The sequence below is a fragment of the Fukomys damarensis genome, unplaced genomic scaffold (assembly GCF_012274545.1).
Source record: "Fukomys damarensis isolate Sample0158 unplaced genomic scaffold, DMR_v1.0_HiC HiC_scaffold_7, whole genome shotgun sequence".
NCBI classification, from domain to species: domain Eukaryota; kingdom Metazoa; phylum Chordata; class Mammalia; order Rodentia; family Bathyergidae; genus Fukomys; species Fukomys damarensis.
In genome coordinates, this window is record NW_022900919.1 from 2,390,823 (window position 1) to 2,415,201 (window position 24,379).

The 24,379-nt window shown below is 41.2% G+C and overlaps 1 protein-coding gene across 2 annotated transcripts in view; it reads right to left on the bottom strand.

The window, feature by feature from the left end:
* Positions 1–24,379, bottom strand: part of Gabrg3 (gamma-aminobutyric acid type A receptor subunit gamma3) — a 490,937-nt gene that overhangs the window by 39,338 nt on the left and 427,220 nt on the right. The window contains exons 6-7 of one of the 2 annotated variants that reach the window (XM_010612935.3): positions 21,574–21,711; positions 15,635–15,790 (exon numbers count right to left, since the gene is read on the bottom strand). In XM_010612935.3, coding sequence (XP_010611237.1) covers positions 15,756–15,790; positions 21,574–21,711 — 173 coding nt within the window. In that variant the 3' untranslated portion in view covers positions 15,635–15,755. Of the gene's footprint in view, positions 1–15,634; positions 15,791–21,573; positions 21,712–24,379 lie in introns of those variants that run through there. The other variant, XM_010612934.3, reaches the window with a different exon arrangement.

Consider the following 24,379-nt stretch of genomic DNA (forward strand, 5'->3'; position numbering starts at 1 on the left):
GTTCTAAGGTCTTATGGTGTAGTTGTGGATATAAAAAATGTCTATCCTCTGGTGTGTAAGGTTAGTGAGCTGGAAGGATAAGGAAAGTCCCGGCAAAGGGCCTCACTGCACCTTGCAGAGTAAGTTGTGTGAGGGCAAAAGTACCCCGCCTGGTCCGTGAGGTGGGATGCGGACCGCAGGGAATTTAGCACCATTACATATAACTGACAAGACTGTCTAAGGAGCGGGTATGATGGGAAGATCCCTGTTTCCTAAATGACAGTCAGAGGCTACCGCAGTGTTACTATGGGGTGTCCTGTGCCATCTGACCATCGTCACCACTCTTATTTCACAGAGAAGCAGTGTGTCTTAATATTTAAGAGCACAGTGCGGGCACTGTGCGGCCTGGGCCTCAAGACAGGTGGTGTGACTCCTTGCGCCCTGTCTTCCTCACCTGTGAAAAAGGAATCATAATGGTGTTTCTATCTTTTCTGGCACTTGAAGCTGTAACGTTAGCTTGGTTTTAGAATGGGCTGATGCCACAGACACTTCCATGTCAGCCTGGGTTTTTTTTTCACAGTGAGGACAGACTGAAATTTGTGATTTGTATCTCAATGCCTTGATAAAGGCTGCACCCTTAACTGATGTTAATTCTCATGACTTGTCAAATATTCTCAGAACCATGCTGATTCTTAACTCAGAAACAAATATTTCCCTTAAAACAATAGCTTTTATCAAAAAGGAGTTAGCTTTTGAAGACAAATGTAACCCTAATCGTTAGATTGGAGTTGAATATTTTTAATCGAGTGCTCCTCTCAGCAATGGCTGTGTTATTTATAGTAAGTAATATTTCTATAGATTCAGAACTCTTGCTTCAAGAATAGAGGGTCTGAATGGACAAGTGGGCACCAGGAAGCCAGCCTCCCTTGGGCACATGCAAAACCCTGGTGAACCTGGAGAGCAGGCTGCTAAGTGACATGGCCTCCCAAGTGCTGTACTAAATCCCCAGTAAGGGAAAGCCAGCAACATTTCTCATTTGTCGCAATTATGTGTTATGAAAGCTAAATTTTAAGTGAGAGTGGCCAAGAACCTGCTGGTTTCCTGCCTCTGGTCCCGCATCTCACAGTTAAAACCCCATGCATGCTGCACGGTAGGTGCAAAGGTGACAGTACTGGGTCCATTACTCTTCCTTAGCTTTCTAGGACGGCAGTGGCTTCACACCCAAGAGGGCAAGGCTAGAGGATCAGTAGCTACCAACCTCACCCAACACACTATTCACAAAACATTGATGTCTCTCTTCAAGAAGAGAACCATGGTCCCCAGGTTCAGCTCCACAGGCAGGGTCAGAGATTACTTTCAAAGAAAAAGGAAGTACAAAGAGCTCTAATACTTTCACCAAAGGAAGGGGCTATTAAGGGTACAACCCTGAAATTTCAGGAACAAGGGCATTCTCAAAAACAACAGAGATATGGATAATATGAAATACGAAAGGGTTAGGAGTTCCAAGAGAATAATGACCAAAGTATAAGCCAGCTAGTTTACCTGAAACAACCAGGGAAACACAGCTCAGCACTTCTAGGGTCAGAATGAACCTCAAAGGGTTGCCTTAAAAAATGACTCTATCAAAGGACCTGCATTTAACTGGGTCAGACTGTGAAGCAATTTATACACTAGAACATTAGAAAAACAATGAAGTGTTTAGATTGCATACATGCTCAGTGCTGCCCCTCTTTGTAGAAGCAGCAGAGACTTCACATTGCAGGGGAAATAGGCTTCACTAAGATAGATGAGCGAAAAAAAAAGAGAAAATGAAAAAATGGAAATAAAGTATTTGTAAATAGTGAAGAGAGGAGGGGGTGAAGGGAAGGCAGGGATAAGGGGAAAAAATGAGAACCAAGACCTGTCATGTAAAGGTACAAGATCCCAATGATGAATGTAACTGCACTGTATACCTAAAATGTACCAATAAACTCAATGAGGAAAAAAGAAATAGATGAGCCAAACCATTAAACAAACAAAAGCAAAGAATGATCATGGCAACAAAGGTCTGGGGCTGGGGTTGGTGGTAGGATCAGAATTCAGGGTTACTGCAGTACATGACCTAAAATATCAAATTTCTAACAAATATTATGTCATAGACAAAGTATAGTGTGTCTCATGCACATGAAAAAAGAAAGAAAAACGGCCACAGAAACCACCCCTGAGAGGGTCAAGATGCCACAGTTAACAAGCACTTTAAAGCAGCCATCACGCATACTTTCAACACATAAAGGATGTCATATTTCAAGAAATGAAGGAAGCTGTGTGTGGTGCTTGCTTGTAATCCCAGAATTCTGGGAGGCTGAGGAAGGAGAACCACAAATGTGAATCAGGCTTGGGCAATGGAGCAGTTCAGCAAGGCTCTGTTTAAAAAAAAAAATAAAATTAAAAGGGCTGGTGGATGCAGCTCAAATGCAAGCTGGCCCTGGGTTCAATTCCCAGTCCTGAAAAAAAGGAAGACATGATAACAATGTTTTGTCAAACGATAGAGACAGAAATCACACACACACACCCGCACATACACAGTCACACACTACACAATAAAAAGTAAAGAGAAAAAAGAAAGAAGACAGTCATGTAGAGCCTCAGATAAATGTGACAACCATCAAGTTGGACAACACACATGTAAGGGGAGAACAGGGAGGAGAGGGGAACTAGAGAAAGAAAATAATAACTGAAAACTTACAATTTTGATTTAAAAGTTATTCCACACATACATGAACTCTAAATGCATTGACACCTCAGGTGTCACACTCAAACCATTCCAAATTCATATTTGAACAATGAAAACTTCGAGAGTTGAACATATTTTTTACAATAAGAAATAATGGGAAATCAAATAATTGGTTCTGAGGCCCTATATATATATATATATACATACATCACACACACACATTGTATTTTACATACACATTTTTTTTGGGGGGTACTGGGGATTGAACTTAGGACCTCGCACTTGAGGGAGGTGCGGTGCCTCTGACTATAGCCCCAGCCCTATTAATTCATTTTTCCAGGACTTTAACAAATTTCACAATGATTTCTTTCTTTAACTGTACCATGGTTCTCAGTTTTCCTCTTAGCTCTACTGCTGGTATCACTTTCTTTGGAGCCAAGATTCTGATATTTTATGCAAATAAAGCTAAAAAAGCACAGGGACCAATGTTTTGGTGCACAAACGCACGCACACGCTGCATGTCGTCTGGGTGAGAGGCGATTAGACGGAAGCATCGCCCCTTTGTCTGTGGTGAGATGTGACACATGGCTCACTCAGCCACTACGGCCTTTTTCAAGTCAGACTTGTGGGTAGACAATGGAGCAAAGTTACGGACACAGAGCAAAGTTTTTTTTTTTCTTCAAACTTTGTTGATTGAGTAGTGGAAACTTCAAGCTTGGAGATGTTTAACAACCAAGGTAGCACTGTAATTCCAAAGCGATGCACAACACATGCATATGGTGAAATTTGGTAAAGCCAAATTAAAGAAGAAAAATCTGAAAGCATCAAGAGAAAAGATGACTCTTTGTATGAGAGAATCCAGTAACATCAACAGCTGACTTTCCCATAAACAGTGGTCGATGACAACATGGTGATAGTGGTGAAAGGAAGGTGCTGTCCGCCAAGAATCTCACATCTCACACAATGATTTTTCAAAAGAATGACATAAAGACAAACCCAGATAAACAGAAAAGGAATGTTTTGCAAGTAGACTTGTCTGTGAGAAACACTAAAGAGAATTCGGTAGGCTGCAAGAAAGTGACAGAAGGTGAAAATCTGAGTTCACTCAGAAAGGAAGAGGATGGGCAAAGACCATTACAATGGTGATTGTAAAAATCAGTACACGTGTATATGTATTCCTTTCTATTCTCCTAATAAATTAAAATACACTACACCAGCAATACGTATATAATTTCTTAGAGGGCATATTGCCAAGAAAACCCACGCACTGGACAATAACGGTACAGGAAAGGTGGAAGGGAGGCAAGGTGTATCTGATAAGGAAATGACCTTATGTGGTAATTTACAATTCCACAGGAAGAAAGGACGAGATCCAGGGATGATATGCAAGAGTTTTAAAAGTGCACAAAATCATACTCATTTTCCTGTTTTCAACTTCTTTAAATGAAATTAAACTGTAAAAAAAATATACAAATGCATTATTGAATTTGTAAAATACATGTAATATGGACAGCAACAAAAGGATTAACAGAAATAGACCTATATTAAGAGTAACATATCTATGTGTTAATGGAGATAAGTTATTTAAATATGGATCCTAATAAATTAAAATTCATAGTTATACTTTAAATAATAATTAAAATAACTCAGAATCATAGCGAAGAAATGATTAAAGAAATTGAAATGTTAGAGTAGAAAGCAGTAAGAAAATAAAAAAGCAAAGTAACAGAGCAATAGAGACATAAGGGGCACTTGACATAGGAAATAAGGAAAATGACAGATAGGAGTATAACTATATTAACAATAGCACTAGATGTTAAGGAATTGAACCACCCAATCAAATGGACAAGGTTATTGGAATGGATGTATAAAACACAGCTACAGGTTGTTGGTAGAAGATATATTTTAGACTCAAAGATACAAATATATATTTCAAAAGATGGAAATGTGTATATCACACAAAGAGCAGCCATAAGGAAACTGAAAGGCTATACTAATATTAGACAGAGTTGCCTTTGAATGAAAAAAGAATTAACAATAATTTTCAAAGATGAAAATGTTAAGACATCAGGAAGATGAAACACGTGTGTACATACATGCACACAAACATCGATGAAAGAAACCACAGAGAACGCAAATAGGGGAGTCATATGATTTGTTAGTCACACCTCAGTGAAGCTGTTTGTTATATTAAAAACCTATAGTTTAATCTAGATGGAATTAAAAAGTGATCAAAGGGTAGTGCATGCCTATAATCTCAGTACTTTGGGAGGCCAGGGCAGTAGAATCCCAAGTTGAAGTTCTACCTGGGCAATTCAATGAAACCCTGTTTTAAGGCAAAAAAGGAGCAAAGTTTATTCACCAAGGTACCAGGCTAAATGCTCATGGGCCAAACAATAAAACAGCAAAAGATATAAACAATTTCTGACAGAATTTAAAGGAGAAAAGGACAGTTCCACTACTATAGTTGTGGACTTCAATACTCTCAACAATTGATAGTACAATTAGACAAAATTCAGTAAGAATTCAAAGTTCCACCAAAGGTTAGGATCTGTTCAGCATTATATAAATTCCACTCAACACCAGCAGCATATACGTTATTTTCAAGTGCCTGGAGAATACTTTCCAAGGTAGACCATAAGTTGGGTCACACAAACCTCAACAAATTTAAAAGAAATGAAATCACATTGTTCTCTGGTCACAATGAATCAAAGCAGAAATCAATCGAGAATAATTACCTAACAATTTCTACATACATGCAAATATCTATGAATCAAAGAGGAAGTATTAAATGGAGCAGAAGTGTACCAAACTAAATGAAAATGAAAATAAAAGATATAAAAATTTCTGAGAATCAGCCGAAACAGTGCTTAAGGAGAAATTTATATCCCTAAATGCACACATCAGTAAAATAAAGCCTGAAGTCAATAAAGTAAACTTTCATGTCAAAATACAAAAAAAGAGCAAGATGAACTGAAACCTAGTAAAATAAAGGAACTAAAGAACAGAAATCTACGAAACTAACAACAAAATGAATTAGGAAGAAAACCAACGAAACAGATGATTCTGGGAAAAATCAATAAAATACAAGCACTAGGAAGATTGGAAAAGGCAGGCAGGGAGCAAGGGAAAGAAGCGGGAGGGAGGGAAGCAGAGAGAAGGAGGGAGAAAAGATTTACCAGTCCCAGGGACACAACAGGAGATTACAGAATTGGGGATTTCAGTGGGATAATGAGGGAATCAATGCCATAAACAGGTTCTCAAACATAAATGTGATCACTTAGGTGAAATAAACCAATTTCCAGGAAACTGCAAGCTATCATACTCACCCAATGTGAAATAAATCATCTGAACAGCCCTATAACCATTAAGCAAATTAAATTCATAATTTAGAAATTCTCCACAAAGAAATCCTCAGGCCCGGTTTATCTCTCAGAGAATTCTCTCAAATGTCTGAAAAAGAATGAACACACGCCACTTCCAAGGGAGGCTGTTCTCACCAGTCCAGCAGGAGAAGCAGGACAGCCCGACTGAGTATAGCACCATGCTGAAACATCAGTAAAAAATCGCCAAAGTAGTTTAGAGCAAAAGGCTGCCCGTGAGCTTTGCCGGGGTTGGTGCAGTTGGTTTTGACCTTTGGCACAGAACAGCTTACCTCCTTTGAGTGAGTACTCACATGTGTTGGAACCTGATCAGACTGACCTTCACTGAGACCCTTTCATCACGGCCAAACAGAGGCAGCAGTTCCCGAGGGAAGCTCAGAAGACCTGCACTTGCAAACGAAGGTGCTCAGAAATGGAAGAGGCAAAGAAAGCAAGACAGGAGAAGGCAACCAGAAGGAGAAACCCACCAGACTGAATGCAGGGTGGGGTGGGGTGGAGAGGAAGGCAGGGCCACATGTCCTGCACCCAGGCCTATAGAACAAGCCATCCTGGAGCGGACCTCCTGCCCCAGGAGGGCGCCAGACCCACAGAGGGGCCCGGCCCCCAGCAGGCTCCTGGTCTTTCACCCTCCCCACCAGGACAAGGAACACAGCAAGTGAGAAGTTCACAGATCGGTGCCCCAGAAAAACCAAAAGCTGGAGAACAGTGACTCAGACAGCACCAGGGGTCCATGGGAAAGTGGAAGAGGACAAGGTCCTGATTAGGGACCTGGATTTGAGAGTTGCAAACAGAATCGCAAATGGAGACCCTGGAAGAAAAGTACCTGGTGCAATCCTAAGATGGATATTTGCTAATTGTTTCCCCAAACACCGGGAGTGTTGTGCCCATGGGATGTCCTGCCTACTGCCCCCATGGACCCCCAGTAAGAGCTGCCTTGTACTGAGAGCTTTAAGGCACTACTGAGTCACAGTTGGACAGTGACATTTTGTAGACAGCAGAGAACAAGACAGTACAGGTAAGAGGCCAGAAGGGCTGCTGCCCTGCGCTTATTGGGAAATGCACAGAAAGAGAACACAGAAGCTGCTGCAGAGTTCATCAGGCAGAGAAAGCAGCAGAGCTCGAGAAGGCTCTCACCCATACCGGAGGAGCACTGGTCAGGGGCCAGCAACACGGCACCTTCGCACTCGGACTAAACCCAAGGTGTCTGATCACAAGACAGAGGCTAGAGCCTCTGGCCAGCCCCAGTCACAGAGGAGAAACCCAGACCCAGCAGAACACAGCCTACCGTGGGGAGGGCCCGACGCAGGGACGGAGGGCAGTTTGCGAGGACTGGGGACGGCGAGGAGGAAAAGTGCCTTGTGGACGCAACGAGGGAAAGCAGAGGTGCAGGAGAGAGCCAAATCCAGAAATCCGTCCAGGCGCCCCTACAAATTCAGCTGCGACATTTGAGGCTGCTGCGGAAAGCGCTCGCTGGGTGAGGTCACGCTGCAGTCTGCACAGGGTGGTGGGAATGCTTCACTTCTCCGCCATGGTAATGGTGAGGGGGCTTTGTTTTGTTTGATTCTGTTTTTCTTTTTTATCCTCTTGCTCCTTCATCCTCCTCCTCCTTTTCCTTTCCTTCTTGCATCTAGCAAATGTATGGGTGATGTCCGTACTTGCGAAAGGAGGGAAATAATGAACCCAGCGTTCTATCTACACAGGACGCTCATGGGCAAGCGGGGGAATGCCCGTCTCTTCCCGCCTTCCACTCCGCCCTCCGTCGGGTCACACAGCCTCCCTCCGAGTCCTGCAGATGCCCTTCCAGTCCTCTTCTCTACCAGCCTCTACTCCAGCTGCAGAAGCAGTAATAGCAACAGAGTTCCACCTCCTCTCCTCGTTCGTTATCTCCTTTTTCTCCTTCTCTTCTCGCTGATCTAAAACCTTCTTTTTTCTCTTTATTCTTCCAACCCACACCCCCCACATCCCAATCTACCTGTCAGGTGTAGTATGTCACAGCCTCTCTGGGTTACCGAAAGAGAGTGACATTATTAAAACGAGTTTTGATGCTCATGACATACATGTGCGTGTATACGGTTGGATCTGCTGATGTTGATGTCAAGGTAAGGATTCTCTCCTTACAACACAGTGGGCAGGTGTGTTCCTACTAAGCTGAGTAGTCGAAGAGGTCTATTAATACGAAAGCACAACCAGAGCCAAGATTACATCACTGGAAAGTACACAATAACTAAAGAGATCTGCGTACTCCCAATGGTCTTTCCATTCAAATTTGATACTCGACACTCCACTCAGTGCATGCGCCTGCGTGTACATACACACACACACACACACACACACACACACACACACACACAAGCAAGAGACATGAGAAAACAGGCAACAGGAAGTCTTCAAGTAACTCCACCAAAGATGATCCAATCGGCGATGTTTGGGGGAACTACAAAAACAAATGGCTAAAATGTATAAAGGGTTGGGCACGGTGGTGCATGCCTATAAACCCAGCAATGGGAAGGCTGAGGCAGGAGAACTGTCATGACTTCAAGGCCAGTCTGGTCTATGTAGTCAGTTCAAGGCCAGAAGGAACTGCATGGCAAAATCTTGTCTCAAAAAACAATAACAAAAACAAAAACAGAAAAGAAAATGTTAAATGTGTAAAGGGGGTAAAAGAAGAAACAAAGACAAAGTGGATCAATAAGATGGCCAGCGAGCTCAGAGATGGAATAGTTAAACAGGTAAAGGGTTTAAATGATAAAATGATCATCAGGCTTAAAGAAGACATAAACAGCTGGGAGGACTTAGCCAGATGGTAGAAAGCATGAATTACAATTCTGGAAAGAATTAGCCCATAAAGGTCAGGGATTTAGCTCAGAGGTTCTGCTGCCTGCCTTGCAAGCACAAGGACCTGAGTTCAATCCCTGGTACCAAAAAAAAAAAGGATTAGCCCATGAAAAGGTTTCAAATGGAAATCAGGATATAAAAGAACACAAATGAGTGTCCGGAAATGAGTGGTGAGGAGAGCGTCAGAATTAGAAGGCAGAGTTGGTGCAGGAGAGAAATTGCTCCGCTGTTCTGGCTCTCTCCTAGCTCCGTAGAAACGCAGCATTATTTCTTCTAGTTCAGTTAAAAAAGCTGATCTTTTTCGATGGGGAGTTTGTTAAATCTGTGTATCTTTTTGTAATATGGCCATTTGATGATGTTAGTATTCCTATCTGCTTGACGTTAACTGTGGCTTCCACTAGAAGATACAATTTTTTCTGCTCTCATCTTTGTACTTTTCTCTACTTCTGAGCTTTTTAACGTAAGAAATCAAATCTATTGCATAAAAAGAGGGTGTCTCACAAGAGAACAAAACGCTGGGAAAATACACTGTATACCAAGATATTTACACTTGAGGAGGAACAGAGTTTTTTTTTTTCTTCTATATATCTTGCTGTGATTTTTAAGGTAAAACCCTCTTTAAGTATGCACTAATAATTTAAGAAGAAAAGGAAAACTACACACAGAAAAACTACCGGAATGATTTTGTTATATTTGATTTCAGAGCACACCTACACATAAAGGGTAATAGAAGATTTTATACAACTATTTCTTACCTAGCATTATATTATGAGTTTTCTTAGTTCAAAATAACCAATTCATCTTTCGTATTCTTATTTAATACAGTTTGCTCTTTTTCTTGGGGGCTGTTGAGCAGTTTATGAATTGAAGACAAAGAATCTCATCAACGACAGACACTTCAAATAGCAGGGGTGGTGTCAAAAGACAACTGCTCCACAGGCAGGAGGTAAACGCACAGTTGTCTTTCATTAGAGGTTCTTTCATCAATCCGAAACTTTATGAATACATGTCTTGAGGAAATAGCTGCTTTGCACCAGGGAAACAAATTTATTTATAAAGCAAACAGTATCATTCCACTGAATCCAAGTGTTGTTTCGAAGATTAGTCCCTAGAAAACATTCTAGTGTCCACTTTAATAACAAAGAAGGCTTTCCTTAGTCAGTACGAGGTGGGGCGGGCCATTCAGGCTTAGTTTAGTTGGTCTGCCCATGCCTGGTGCTCAGGGTCCAGTGCACAGACTCACTGTGGGCTCCCGGAAGATTCATCAGCTCATGATGTTCCAGGAGCCAGTGGCACTAAATTCATCCCAGGTTCAGATCCTGTCCCAGTGTGACTTAGAGCAAGACCAAAGCATGATTTTGAAAGGAAACTTCTTTTATCGATGATTTTATGGTAGAAGAAAAATAAGCTGTTGGAATGTGCCCTTTCTACTTAAGACAAACTTAGGGTACTATTTTGAATTCTTAGTAAAGTCTGCATGTCTAAGTCCTCATTAAAATGTGGGATTGCTAATTATTTTTATAAAAGAAATTTCATTTTAAATTCAGCATAATTAGTCCCAACAAATGGGCTAATCCTGACATTATGCAACTCTGTGTAAAGTCCAAATCTCCATAGAGCTTTACTTATTGATAAAACAAAGGCTTATGGAAAAAAAGAGCAATGAATTGCTCCAACACAGTTTGATAGCAAGACTTTGAAAAATAAAATTGTACAATTAATATATGACACTGCTACAAAATATCTCAAAGAACAAAATGACAGTGGTTTTGTCACGTAGAGCAGTAAGAAGAAAATTTATAAGTACAAAAATCACCATCAATGCCCACACAATGAAAACGAGAACACAGGGAGTAAAAGAATAACTACCAAATGTCCCTGTAATTCTTACCTCAGTGACGTTTTTCCTCAGATGCTTTTTGTATCTCCTTGTTGCCTACTGTCTACCTTTTAGTTTGTTCTTGATTTATATTTTGGGTTTCTCATAGAGGTGCAATCATGTGATATTTAAGTTTGTGTGTCTGAGTTATTTCATTTAACATTATGGCCTAAAGGTGCATGCATTTTTCCTCAGAGGACCAGGTTTATCCTTCTTGATGGCACTGGAGTACTCCATTGTGCGTAAATACCATATTTTCTTTTGTCTACTGAAGGATATATTGGCCCCTTCCAAGACCTCGCTATTATGAATTGTGAAGCTACACACATTGGTATACATGTATCCCTGTAATATGATGTCCTGAACTCTTTCCAGAAGATACCTAGGAGAGGGATAGCTGGGTTGGTTGAATGGAATTTCGATTTCTAGTTTTTTTATTTCCATAGTGGTTATCCCGGTTACACTCCCACCAACAATGAGAAGGGTTTCACTTTCCTCCTGCAGCCTCCTTAGCATTTGTTATTATTTGATTTCTTGATGATGTAGATCATTTCTGGAATAAGATGGAGTTTCAGTGTTTTTTAAAATTTTCATTTCTTCAATTATGTTCTTTTGTAGGATGACTAAGCAGCTTAAGTGAGTAACTGTGTGTGCTACGAGAATCATGCCCCAGGTTATCTGTGGTTTGGGTTGAGGTATGGAGCTGACACTGTGTCACTTGGGACGCAGAGGGCCTGGGCTCCTGTGGGCTCCATCTAGGCCCGCATGAGAATCTCAGCATCAGAGCAACTAAGCAGAGAGTGAGCAGGCCAGAGCCAAGGGCAGGCTGGTGGAAAATGACAGCACTTCTGCTGGAACTCCAGGGCTCTGACAAATTGGGTCTCCTCGAGTCAAAAGAAGGTGAACTATTAAATCCAAGGAGTGCGACTCTGACAACTGGCTTCTTCAGCGGCCCTGTGGACAGATGCAGGGATGGGGCAAGGGTGAGATGAGGGAAGAGCAGGAAGCGACAGGCGCGCCCTGCTGCTGCAGCGGCGGTCCTCTCCTCAAGAGCTGTGAGTGAGAGAGAACGGGAGAAACATCTACAGGGCGGAGTTACTGTCCAAGGAGCAATCTGGTCTGTTCGTAACCGTAGTAGTCGGCTTTCTGTCACTGTGCAAATACCAGACATAATCAACTAGTAAATAGAAAAGGTTTGTCTTGGCCAACAGTTTAGAGCTCCCAGTTCGTATCTGCCTGGTGCTCTTGCTTTGGGCCTGTGTGAGGCAGCACATCATGGTGGCAGTGCGTGGTAGAGAAAAACTGCTCAGCTCATGACCAGGGAGCAAAAGAAAGGCTGGGCCCCAATTTCCTTCCGGAGCACTCTACCAGTGAGATAAAGATCTTCCAGTAGGCCCCAGCTCTCAAAGGTCCCATTACCTCCTAACAGCAACTCCCTGGGGCCCAAGCCTTTAAAACTCAGGCCTCTGAGATAAAGACCCAAACTGGAGCAGTGATGTAAATGATCACACTCTTCATGTCAGTGTACAGATTTAAGACATTTCTTCTGATGGAATGATTGGAAGCTACTCCACAATGGAGAAAGCATCATCCATGCCAATGATTTTACCAGTGACGTGTTAAACATCACAGTCCAACACTGGACTAGAGAAAATAAGACCTGCTGAAAAGTAGGGTCAGCTTCAGGAATAAAGTTAACTCTTTCTAGCAGTGGAGTCATGGAAATATCGGAGTCCCTGTACCGAGAGGCTAAACTCAGGAGCAGCAACACCAAATGTGTTGTTACAGGCCCTGCCTGAAATCTTCTCAGATTCAGTACTTCATCCATGACTAAAAATAGTGACACATCCTACCTTTCTCAAAGTACAGAGAGAACCAAAAATGATAACCATAAATACCCTAATATATAAATGTTATACGTCAGGTCCCACAGAAGAAGAAATTAACTATGACTTTAAAAGAACAGGCGTATCCAGATATGATTTCAAGTTTCCTGGTGGTTCATTAGACCAAGCAGAAGTTTTCCCACATTTCCTCTCTGAATTAGAGATGGAACATGATTCACAATGGGCTTGAAAGATTTTTCACTCGATCTTGAGAACAAAGATACTGTTGCTACTTTTAGAATGATGACTCTAAAACCCAGACTGATTTATTACCCAGACTGAATTCAGACAAATATGATAAAAAGTCAAGAAGAAACCACTTTTAGATTTTCTCCTACAGGAGCTATTTTAAACATATATTTCTATTCACAGTCAAGATATAAATTTCATTTTAGTTGCCTGTTGAAACATATCAATGAATAAAATGCTAGCCCCCGATTTAATGGACCGTTGACCAAAGAGAGCCAGTATGTAATGTCTCAGTTCTCCCTCACAGGAAGTAACTGAGGCAGTGATAACAGATATTTCTCTTTATGGATGGCAATGATGCTCTCGGCGCACATTAGCTCACACAGTGCACACAGCCACCTGCAGGAGGAGGCCATGTCCCTCCCACTCCTGAGAGGGGTGCAGATGGGTCACAGGCACTGTGTGGAGATGTGTGCAGCCAGACACAGGACGCTCTCACCCCAGTGCCCAAGTTCCTCCCTTCTATGCTTGCTCTTCTTCTTTGTGATAAATCAAGGATAGTATTTTTTTAGTATTAGTTGGAGTGTTGAACACTGATATGATCAAAAACTTCATACACAGAATGATTTTTGGATTTTATAGCATCAGCTTACAGAGGCTGCCAAATTTAAAGCTTGAAATCAACTTCAAAGATATCAGATATGTACATCAAGCTGCTCAGTGTTTGCTCAGGCCGCAAAGAGAAGCTTTTTCCTGGGCACTTTGACTGGAACAGCTCAGCTCTCTCCAGGAGCCTCTGAGGGCCCTTGCAAGAAAAAAAGGCTCCAGGAGAAAAATTACTACTGCAGTTAGTCTCGGGCCTCGGGCTTCTGCCTTGATCTCATCATCCACTGTCAGGGGTCTTTCGAGGACTCTCCTGTACAGAGTCGCTGCTGAGCCCTTCCGAACCAGCCTCACACACCCAGGCTTGTCACAACTGTGCCCACTGCACAAGCTTCACACCTCTCTGGCTCCATTGCACAAAGCTTGCTGCGGATGGCGTGACACCCAGAATAAAAAATACTTTCTTTTAAGGCAATGGACTCAAGTTCAGGTGGACATTTTGGGCTGCCTTGATACAGCAAAGAAATGGATTAGCATGTGAACACCATCAAGGCTTTTGACAAGAGGGGAAAACTGTAGGCTGCAGAGATCACATAATCTGTTGTCTCTCCTGGCTTTCCTTTAGTCTGAAAACATTATATTGCTTTATTTTAGTGACTGTTTTGTTGGACATGAAATAAACTTCTGTTTCTTTTCACATTCTGAATTACATCGTCTTTTGGTTGCCATGATTCCTGGTGAAAAGTGAGGCATTCATATTAATTTTGCCCCTGGAAGGAAATGTGTCTTTTCTCTTCAGATGCTTAAAGACACACTTCTGGCTCTGGTCTCCAGCAGGGCAGCGGTTTCCTCTGTGCCCATCCTTTGGAGTTGACAAGAATATAAATAATTTTTATCCTAACAGAGAAAGGCAGGACCAGCCAAATAAATGTAGTTTCTAGGGTCATGTCCAACAGACATCAGCCTACAGTGGAGACAGTGGAGACGGTGACAGGAGGTGACCGTGAAGGCATCCATGCAAAGGATCTGATGGTGGTGATGCACCCAGAGGCTCAGAATTCTGAAGCTTTCAGTGTTTTCCATGTGCAGAATGAGTTCTCTAGATAATTATTTACCAAGAATTAGTAATGTGGAATAATACTGTACATTCGTTTCAAACTTCCCAATGATTGGAATCACTTCGTGCTGCCAATGCTTTCATCTTCTAGGAGGAAAGGGGTTATGTCAGCAGTTGGCCCTCCGTGTCTACAGGATCAACATCATCACAAATACACTGATCAGAACTAATGGGGGAAGAGCTGCGCCTGTGCTATGGCTTAGATACAAAATGTTCCCCAGAGCTCTCATCTGCCCACAGAGACTGGGTCACAGGGGTTCTCCGCTCATCTACTGGGGAAGCGAAGCTGAGTGGGCCGTGAAGAGGTGGGGACTAGTTGGCAGGGTGGGTTATCGGGGCATCACATGGAAGGTATATTCCTTTTTAATACATGCAGTATTTTTATTTTAGACATTTAGAAAACCTATTTCAGATCTACTAATTTGAAGCAAGAAGCTGTATACAGATAACAAAAGAAGCAACATTTTGCTTCTTTGCATCCTTTGCTTCTTTGCCTCTTTGCTGCACACAGCATCCAATGCATATTTATGCAGCATTAGAACCAGATGACCAGCACAGTGCAGGGCAGGGGGACGGGTGGAGGGGGGAAAAGGAAATGAAAGACCATTGCTTCCCAGGGCTTCGAATGTAGCATCTTACAGAAAGGATGGTAAGAATGAAATGAACGATTTGCATGCCTGCCTAACACTAAGTTTGTTCACAACACATTTTTGTAGATCTTGCAGTGGTTAACTAGTTTGAGTTATCTTCTGAAGTTACTTTTAATGACAACTTACTTAATTCAGGCCTTAAGTTCTGTAGATACAAACAATACATTATTTGGTACTTTTTCTTTTAAAATAAAATATACCACAACTTTCAAAAAAAAACATACACAATAGTGAACAAGGTTAAAAGTTTTAGTATTCAGATATATAAAACTATAGTTAACAAAGCATTAAATAGCATCAACTCATATAGACTATAAGGTAATCACACTAAATATATTTGTTTCCTTACAGTTGGACAACAAGCCTCTATTATGGCAGTGCTTATTTTGCTGGAGCTCTTCAGCTGTGTTTTCTTTGGTAACAGTAACAATTGCCGTGTTTTTCTCTTATAAGATTAATCACAGATGTGTATGTATGGGTCTAAGATAAAAGTCATTAGGACGTATTTTGTCAGGAAGAAATTAAACCAGTTGTGGACAGGAACAATCACATAAAGCTGAAAATAGGAAAGAAAATCAATTGTCAAGATATTAGTTCAGAAATGTTCTATGATTATTTTACATGATAACCAGTCACCGTACCAAGAATGTTTTCTTTCATAAGTATACCAGCTTTCTATTTCCTCTGGGAAATTCTGCACACTTGATGAATAGACATTTATTGCACAGGGACATTAAAATATTCATGACATGGCTACAAGAAAAATGTATATATTCTTACATACAGTACACAGACTGGTACAGACACAGTCAGATTTCTAGAATGTTTAATTCATGGTAAAGTTGCCTAAAACTTGTTTTTGGTTGCTTTGGTTCTTTGGTTTATGGGTGAACATGTAACTTCTTAAACAAACAATGCCCAAGAGTTCAGATTTATCTTGTATAATTTTATACAAGGGTAAACAAGTTGATCACCCACACCCCAAAATATCCTATTTGTAAAACTGAATAAATCCTTTCACCAGTGTCTTGAGTGACTCAGGATTTTATCGCATGAAGTAGGGGATTCTAGAGGAAAATGTTCCAAAAGAAAAATGGAAGTAGTCACATATGTGGTATTTTCAGTAACAATAAAGGCTTTTAATTGTTCACTGAGCTACAAAACAGTAAGTCCAATGACTATGACTTTGAAACTAAAGATACTAATTTTTAAAAATCTTCAAATTAGACTTTAGAGAACTCTCCAACAAAAGCTGTTAAATGTGTATGCCTATGAATTTATCTCACAAGATGTTTCTCAAATCAACAAGGAAAAACCAGGTAACCTGAAGTGGGGTTTACACTGATACTATCTTCCCCTGCCCCAGTTTCCTAAAATTATATGGAAAATTCTGTATACTCTGTTTTATATTTATTCAAGCTTGAACTCTGAGACATTTGCCTACAAAAGCACGCAAACTGTCCCTCCAAAAATAACAGATTCCTACATTTGTACAACCATTAAATACAGTAATATCTGAGGATAAAATCCAGTTATAAACATTTTAAGGAGATAGCTGCCCTTTTTTCTCCACTCAGAATACATAGCTGTGAAATTAAACAGCAGGCAAATTAAATATAAATAAATATAAATAAACAAATTAATATTAATAACAAACTACCAACAATTCATTTCCTTACAGAGATTTTGTTTCCATAGGGAAATTCCCCTTTATCAATGGTATTAGCAAATCACAGTATTTAATGAATGCCTTTTTGTCTGTGAACCTCTAAACTTACTTCAGTATTCTCTGTAAAAAAATAAATTGCCAACCCTAGTGACTGATCACTATCAGAGCAAAATTCCTTATGAAAGCATCAGTTTAATGAAATAATTAGGACTAGCCTTTGGGATTTAATGTAATTTAGGCTTTCTAAGTAATGCTAAAATATAACAAACGTGACAATATTATCGCTGTGAGCTGAATTCACATACCCCACTACTCTTTGATGCATATCACACTGCAGCGTGTATTCTAGTGCGGCCTTATCTCAGAACACCACTGAAACTCCTACTGCTATATGTATTCTGGTCTTCTGCAGTGGATCGGCCTGTTCCATTGCTTTAAGGTCCCTTTCTTGGATGTTTCCTGAACTCTCCCAACCATCCAAAATAAAATAGGCCTTCTCAAAATTAAAGATGATACCAAGTTCACACACTGCCAAAATACTTGTCAAGTAGTTCCACACAATGATGAATTATTTCCAGCCTAATTAGTTCATTGTCCTGATCCTCAATAGCACAGCAAAAATACAGACCAGAGTATCTTTTGTAAACGATCTTCAGATCTCGCCACTCACTGAAGCTGCACATTTTAGTTTTCCTTGCTAAAACAGTTTGAACAAGCTCTCCTGAGATCCTTTCCTTCTTCGTTTGACAGTGGGACATACCTCTTCTGCAGTCAAGCTCTCCCTGACGACTAAAAGGCAACACAGCCGTGGACACAGTAGCTCTGTCTGCAGCAGTGGCGGGGCACAGCCAGGGGGAGCCCCTGTCTCCGAGCTGAGGAAGAAAGCCCTATTGCTGTGCAGAAAGGCTGTATTCTTATTCCTGGGTTCCCTCTCCCTGCTTGCCAGTCGCCCCACGTTGAGCACCTTTCATTCACCATGCTTAGAGCCAGCTCAGATGGACTGAAACTGTGAGCCAAACTAAATCTCTCCTTGAAGCTGTAGTGAAGAGAAACTGAGGGAAAGTCCCAGTGAAGGGAAGGCGACTAAGACAGATTTTTGCATTAGAAAAATAGGGACATTGCTGTGAACACAACTGACCATGTGGTTTAGTCACCTTGAAACTGGTGTATGGTAGGAGTATGGCAAGGTTTGGAGATACCAACTGGCAAAGCCCTGGAATGGTATAAACCAAGACTGGTGGAAAATTCTAGTCAGAGTTCAGAAGCCCAGAATGAAGATAGAGAGTAAAGGCCAGGCTCAGGAAGGTTCCAGATGATAATGAGATCTGTACTAGAATCTGGGGACTGAAGGCCATGAGCGTTACATTTTGGCAAGGAACTTGTCTACATGTTGCCCATATGTAAGACATTGTGTGAGGCTGAATTTAAAGGTGGTGGACTAATTACTCTGATGGAGGAAGTTTTCAGGCTTTCATAGCTGCTAGGAAGTGGGGTCTAATGAGAAGAGGCAGGTCCCTTGAGGTGTAGCCTAGAAGGGTGTATTCTTATCCCTGGCTCCTTGGTTCCCTCTCTGCTTCCTGGCTCTAATGGGCTAAGCATCTTTCCTCCATCATGTCGCTCTGCCACAGTGTTTTTGCTTCAGATCCAGCCAACCATGGACTGAAACCATGGGCCAAAATCTTTAAGTTGCAGGAGTTGGACATTTTGTGCCAGCAATGGCAAAATGACTAAGACAGTCTGTACTGAATGATACCTCTGTTTTACATAATATAGTGTAGTATAACAAACAACATAGCATAAACAGTGAAAGATAGCACCAATTTGCATAGCATTTACCTGCATTCAGTATTATAAATATATAGAGATGATTTAAAGTAGGATGTGTACAGACTGTAATGCAAGTACTGTATCATGAAGGACGTGAATGTCAATGGATCTCAGCATCTGTGTGGGGGGTTCCTGGACCCAATGCCCTGAAGATATCAAGGGACAACCTTACATACAATTGCCTTCACCATAATTTTATGTGTGTGAGGAGCTTGAAAATAAGGAATAAATTTGTCTATAAAAATGCATTTACCAGATAGAGTATGGATCTCAGCATCTGTGTGGGGGGTTCCTGGACCCAATGCCCTGAAGATATCAAGGGACAACATTACATACAATTGCCTTCACCATAATTTTATGTGTGTGAGGAGCTTGAAAATAAGGAATAAAGTTTGTCTATAAAAATGCATTTACCAGATAGCTTCTAAAAGGTTAATAGAACACCAAGCATGATCTGCTTTGTGAAAAGAGAAGCCAAGCTTAGCAAGCAATTGCACCCCATGAATATTCATTATATAGTCTTAACTGATTACACCTACTTTTTGCAGGATGTGGCCAGAAACACACATACAAAACAACCCACTCCAGTTGTAGGTGCAGCCTGATTTCTTGTATTTGTGGGATCTAGCTACCATTCTCCTAACCCATTTTGACTTGATTCACCTGAAATGCTGTCCGTTAAACACAGAAAATATTTTGTTTATCCTCTGCAAATTGGACTTTGGATAAATGCGTAAAACGATGGGTATCATAAAAATGTCTTATTTACTTAAAAAAGTATGAAAAAGTTTGTCAACAAGGCAAAGTTAGAGTTATCATGAAGCCGCTTTAGGGCAGTAATGAATTCCCAGTACCTCTTTTTCAGATCAGTCAGGTCTGGACATGTGTCATACTAGCTTGAAGTTTCTAACAGAAAGGATGGTGCTATCTGGGAATTCCTGTAGTAAGAAGTAGGGTCAGAACTCCAGATTAAAATGACATTTATAAGGCCTTTTGGGGGATCTTATAAAGATGATTTGAAGCAGTGGATGTTAGCAGGAAATAGAATCCTCAGCCAAAACAAACTCTGTTTCTGTAAAGTTGATTATGGGAGACTGCCAAGCATCAATAGTTAACTGTGCGCCTTGCAGCTTTTGTACGCATGCGTTGCAGGACTGATGAATCCATTTCCTGGTTCACCTGTGTAGGGCCAGCCAACAGGAAGGAGCTGTCTTCCAGTCAGAAGCGCTGCGTCAGTGCTGCAATTACAGGCTCACCGGGGGTGAGCCACGTGTTAATCGAGTCACAGACACATGAACTGGATTTTTAAAAAGCCATCCACGGGATGTTTACACGTATAATCATAGAAGAGGGCTTTGGTTATTATACAAATCACACAGAAATTATGGTTGTAAAACGTTTAAAGAATATGAACTTAGATTCCTCAGTGTCTCTGTGAGCTGCCATAACACTTCGCACGGCCACTTCAACCCCCTCCGCCGGTCCATTTCCAAGGCCAGTATTTCTTTACAGTTCAAACCCTGGATCCAGTCATGGTCAACTTGCCTTTCCATTTCCTTGCTTACCCTTCTTAGGAGACCTGGCATTTAGATGCCAGATCGGTCCTCCGGCTTAGTAAGCCTCGTGGGCAGCCAGGGTCCATGGGTGTTTTCCAGCCTCTCAGGAAGTGGAATTAGATTATGAAGGCAGGTGACTCAGAGTGGGGACAAAGCCTGCCCAGAACATCCCCCTTGATGCCCCAGCTCCATTCCTTTAGGTAAATTATGTTATTTCATTCTTCTAATCTTATCATTGTTTAACATTTGGACACAGATCCCATTTCTCACTTTAACCTCCATGACACCCACAGGAAATCTGCTATTCTTACTTTATCAGGTAGATTTTCAGGATCCTTCTTGATGCAGAAATGGCTCTTTGTTTTGCAATTCTATCAAGAATTTGGAGTGCCGTCTAAATCTATTTATAATTAATTATAAAAACTGACATCTCAATATGATCATCAGTGCAATAAATTATTATAGAACTTTAAGAGCCAATAAATCATTCATATTAACAAAAGGTAAGATTTGTAGAAAAATTGTTTCTAGTCCCCATCTATACCCCAACACCACTGAAAGAAAATCAGTTGCAAAATAGGAGACTGTAAGAATATACAGACATTTAAAAAAGATACAAATGTAAAACAAAATGAAAAACATTCATATATTAACACATGATAAAATATCTATATATTATAATATAGTAATAGGCAAAGTATCATTTTAATCTAATTATATGCTTTATTATATGTACAAATGATCACTAATAAAATCAGTTTTGTACCTAAGTATTGTGTGTTCAATTTGTTGAAAAAGAAATTTAAAATATAAGATAAGGCTTAGGGTAAAAGAAAAGGAAGAAGGTAGAAATTACATTCATAGGGCATTTCACATTGGCTCTTTTTATTTGTGAATTCTGAGTAATATTTTCATAATATTCTTATGTTATATGTGAGAAGTTGTAGAAGTCACACCATAAATAAAATTTGCTAATACAAATGTAGTCAGTAATCAGTAATGTTACCTAAGTTTATAGACATAATGTGAAGTCTTGATTAAACAATAAATTAATTCGAATTATTCCCTTATCCCAACGGAAATGTTTAAAAAAAGTTTACTTTTGGATCAGTTGTTTTGTTCCAAATGTCACTTGTGTATGATGGTTGCTCTATTGTAATTATTAAAAGAATAGATATGAAACAATTCTATGTCAGTGCTGTGACTGTATGTAGCCTTAGACCTCAGGGAGAAAAAAAGGAAAAGAAGTTTTGTTTTTGAGAATTGTGTCTCTAAATTCAATCTTACCTGCGGACGTTGTCACAATCTCTGTGGTGTTTCTGAGGCCCATGAAGTCAAACTGATAAAGCCGCCAAGACTTCTGATCAGCTGCCTCAACTGAATTTTTTCTCCATCTATAAATCATTTCTTCTTTGGGGTAGCCATCTAGAAATATAGAACAGATATTAGTACTTGGAAATGTAGGTTCATAAATCACTTTAAAGTCAAAATTTCAATTCTGATCATTCATAGGTCTTGAAACCGTAGGCCATGTTGGTTCTCTAAAGTTTCTGTTAGAGACATAGAAACTCCACAAACAGCAGGGCAAAGGCTGCCTAATCCTGCTGCAGGTATTCACCACCAGCAAGCCTTGCTAGTGTCTGGATGGATGCAGCATGCAGGGAGCCACGGCTCCATTTATTTTACCCTAGGGTTTCCAGCTGCAGCTCCAAGAGGGAGGTGCTTATCAGCATCTCACTCCCAGACATGAGGTCCTTTTCATACAGATAAAACGGTGGCCCATACTCAGCATGCCTTCCCCCCTTCCCTAGAAGTGAGGGCAATCAGATGCCAGGCGTGATGTCCTTAATCAGGTTTTCACTCTAGGACTCTAGAAATCAGCTGGCTCTTAGTCTTTGTTGTGATTGGGATGCTGGAGGCTTGGCCCGCAGTGCAATGGTCCTCAGAGGCCATGGGAACTTGAATTCAGCTGGCTAGTGTGAGGCTGGTGGGGCACACGGGAGCAACATCCTCATGAATAGATTAATGTCCTTCTTGAGGGCCTGAGCTCATCCTTTCAGGAGGGAATTAGGTCCCATTCAGTATTCAGTATCAAGGACAGGATCAATTACCACAAGAGCAGGCTGTTACACATTGAGTGCCCGGTGCTGTTTCTCCCAGCGTACTCCTTCCATGTGTTTCCCCTTTCCCTCTCCACTTCATCACGACATAAAGAAGCATGAGGATCTTACCAGAGGCCAAACAAACGGGGAGGCCAGGCTCTTGGAGCTCCAGAACCAGAAGATACATTCGTCTTCTTGGAAGTTATTCAACTTCAGGTGTTTTGTTATAGGACCAGCCAGCTCACTACTCTCATATCACGTCCCACTTCTGATCAACAAACTCTGACCTCTTTCAGAGACCGGTTCCCATCTTGTTAATTACTTCAGGAAGGAAGATCTTGTTGCTTCTGCTGCAGGAGACCCACTGTGACCTGACTACAGTCGGGCCTCACGACGGGTGTCTCAGCCCCACCCATGCTCAGGACTCGCGAAGCCTAAGCCAGATGTTGGCCAAGGGTCTGCTACCCCGGCTGCACTCAGACTTCCCGATCCCCACTTCTGAGCCATGCTGGGACAGCACCATTCATTCTGTGCTGCGGGGCTGACCTGGGGCATCTGCCCTCTTCACACTGTCCTGTCTTCGGGCTCTGCAGCCAGGTGGGCCCCACTCACTCCCCGAGGGGGCCTGTGTTCCCGGTGTCACCAGCACAGCAGCACTGCTGATCCACATGGACAGTGGTGCCCGTCACCACCTGATGAGCTTTCTGCACCGACGCACACGTGCTTTGGCGGGCATGTTAATAAAGGGCTGAACACTGGGGAGCAGACATTGGGATTGTCTGTAAAACTCTTATTAGTCTTTCCTTTTGATTGTTCTCTCCTCTGCCTGACACTGTTGGCTTGATGATGTCACTTGACGACTGACACAGATCACAAGCCTGCAACCTGTGCTATGGCTGCCCTCTGGCCCGTGACACTGCCACCCACAAAGCAGAGACACTTTCTCCCCTCCAGGCTCACAGATGTAGCCTGAAGCTGCTTCACACGCATGTGGAACATCTGTCCCATTTGACATAATTAGAAAGGGCACTTAAGCTGCATTCCTTTTTGATTTGTTTTAAAATAATTTTACTGAGATGTAAATCCCATACAGAAAATTCTTATATTTTTAATGCACACAAATGTTTTGAATGTATTGTTACATTTAAAAAGTGAGATCATGAGAAATCAATCCAACAACTCCTAGATGATGCAAAGAAGAATAACATAAGACTGATAGGAATACATGAAGTAGCAGGAGAAAATACAAATGACTTAAAAAAGGCTGTTCGCAGAATTAATGACAGAAAACTTCCCAAACAGAGGGGAAGAATTTGACATTCAGATAACTGAGGCATATAGGACCCCAACTAGCTACAATAAAAAAAATCTACACCTAGACATATAATAATCAAGATCCCAGAAACCCAACAGAAGAACAAAATACTACAAGCAGTAAGAGAAAAGAAACAAATCACATACAAAGGAAAGCCCATCAGAATCACAGCAGACTTTTCAACACAAACCCTTGGGGCAAGGAGAGCCTGGAATGAGATATTTCAAGTACTAAAAGAGAACAACCTCCAACCTAGATTGATGTATCCAGCAAAACTCTCTTTCAAAATGGATGGGGAAATAAGACACTTCCACGACAAAGAACACCTGAGAAACTACATGAATACCAAACCAGCACTACAAGCAATTCTAAACAAGATCCTAGAAAAAGACAATGAAGGCAACAACACCATGAGGCCCAACAGACCAAATCAAGTAGGCAAGGCAAGAAATTAAAAGGAGAAGGTGAAAAAGTAAAAAGAGTCAACAAAAGGCCAATAACATGTCAATAATAAGTCAGCGCATATCAGTTATAATCAGTGATGTCAATGGCCTCAACTCACCAATCAAGAGAAACAGACTGGCAAAATGGAATAAGAAGCAAAATCCAACAGTATGTTATATACAAGAAACACACCTAGTGCAAAAAGAAGCCCATAGACTGAAAGTGAAAAGAT